General features: G+C 36.8%; 1 protein-coding gene across 1 annotated transcript; it reads right to left on the bottom strand.

Annotated features, from left to right (window-relative positions):
- Window positions 1–222: 222 nt before the first annotated feature.
- Window positions 223–1,668, bottom strand: LOC112505452 (zinc finger protein CONSTANS-LIKE 10-like; the record flags this gene model as incomplete). Its single annotated transcript, XM_025109359.1, has 2 exons — window positions 1,518–1,668; window positions 223–959 (listed from the first exon to the last, which is right to left on the bottom strand). A coding segment is annotated over exon 2 (589 nt), but the record flags the coding sequence as incomplete, so codon positions are not given.
- Window positions 1,669–1,733: the final 65 nt, after the last annotated feature.

Here is a 1,733-nt window from a genome sequence, read left to right as displayed (position 1 = left end):
TCATGATGTATATTAGTCATCATGAACTTCAATATCAGTAGGATGTGATTCTTATTCATCATGAATAACCCTGTTATTCATCATGAATGTCATTTATTATCATAATGTGTATTAGTCATCATGAACATCTATCAATAAATTCGTCGTGAATAAAGCAAGAATAGTTGGTTCCACGTTCTCAAATATTTACGGTATTCATTTGAACCTGGTGTATTTTGTTACCGATATTGAATTCATAAACTGCTGAAACTGAAAAAACCCAACTCAAATTTACCTTAGATGTAGAACAATCTTTCGGATCCGCTTGCTGAACTACATTCATCGGTCTGTTGCCAGATTGAACAAGCGAAGAACTCATCCAAACATTTGACTTCAATCCTTCCCGCATATCCTCCACGGATAAATCTCGATCTTTATCAGCAATGCTCATTAACCCGATTCCCTGCTCACAAGTGGAATCGATAACAGACGGAGAATCCGACATAAACGACCAAATAGAAGACAGCTCTACAGCCGAAGGGCAGCCAGAATAGCAATTCAGAGTCTGCCTACTATGCCTACTAATAGCGGAATTCGACACATTGTGACCCTCCCAATCACAATTCTGACAAAGCGATAGCTTTTCATCAACACATCTAACAACCGCCGGTTGCGAATTGCACCTATCGCAAACCAGCGTTCTAGAATGGCGTTTCGAGAGGGCATTTGCAGAATGAACATTTCGGTCACACGATAAACACAAATAGGCCTCATCCGATCGACAATAGACCATCGATCTTGCCTCACGACAGTAATCACAACTGTAACCCATTTTCTTGAAAACCCCTCCAAAACAAGATTCTTGATCTCTTTCTAGATGGTTGAATTCATGAAATCTTCTAAAAACAGTTAGATTCCTATATGAACAAGATCTAGAAAAGCTGGAAACTTGGATGACCCTTCTTCTAAGATGAAGCAATCTGCATCAAACAAGATGAACCAGAAACAGAATAGGGATTAGAAATCTTCACCATTTCACCAAAAAGCAGGAAACCTATTGATTCTAAACATGTTCTACAACAGTATTTGGTAAGGCTCAAATCAAGAACAATCTAGGAAACACAAAAAGGTTTTCAGCAATAGAAACATCATTCAACAAGCCCAGAAACAAGATTGAAAAAGGGTTTCTGAATCTATGATTCAAACAAAATTTGAAGAATTCAAGGACCTTGGAGATATGTCTGTAGAATAAATATCAAGAAACAGTAAAAAAGGAAGTGTAGAAGATGAAGTTAGAAGAAAAAACGAAAACTTTGTTGAATCCCAGATGGAATTTCCAGTAAAACTATGACAAGAATCAGAAGAAAACCAGGGGGAGATAGAAAAAGACTAGAAATTGACCAAAATAATTGGGGATTTTTTCCATAAAAAGAGCGTTGTAATCAATGAATCAAAACCCAGAAATGGATTAAGAAGACCAATCCCAGTAAAACCCATTTTGGTAGAGCAAAAACAAGCAAAACCCAGAGAAATCTTACCAAGTATGTAAAGAAAGATGGATAGAATCAAAGCAAATAGGGTTTCTTTTCAGCTTTCAAAACCCTAAAAGATGAGAAATTTCAAGATTTCCCTTTTCTTGTTAATATCTCTGTGTGTTGTGAGGTAGGTGTTGGTCTACTGTTGTTGTGCAAGATATCTGACAGCACAAATACCAAAAGAAAATATCACAAAAAGGGTAAAAAGTGCAAAAGGGG

The sequence above is a fragment of the Cynara cardunculus genome, unplaced genomic scaffold (genome assembly GCF_001531365.2).
Source record: "Cynara cardunculus var. scolymus isolate 2C unplaced genomic scaffold, CcrdV1 Un_Scaffold_11176, whole genome shotgun sequence".
Classification (NCBI taxonomy): Eukaryota; Viridiplantae; Streptophyta; class Magnoliopsida; order Asterales; family Asteraceae; genus Cynara; species Cynara cardunculus.
The sequence above is the reverse complement of the archived record's forward strand: the minus strand, read 5'-3'. Positions and strand labels throughout refer to the sequence as shown.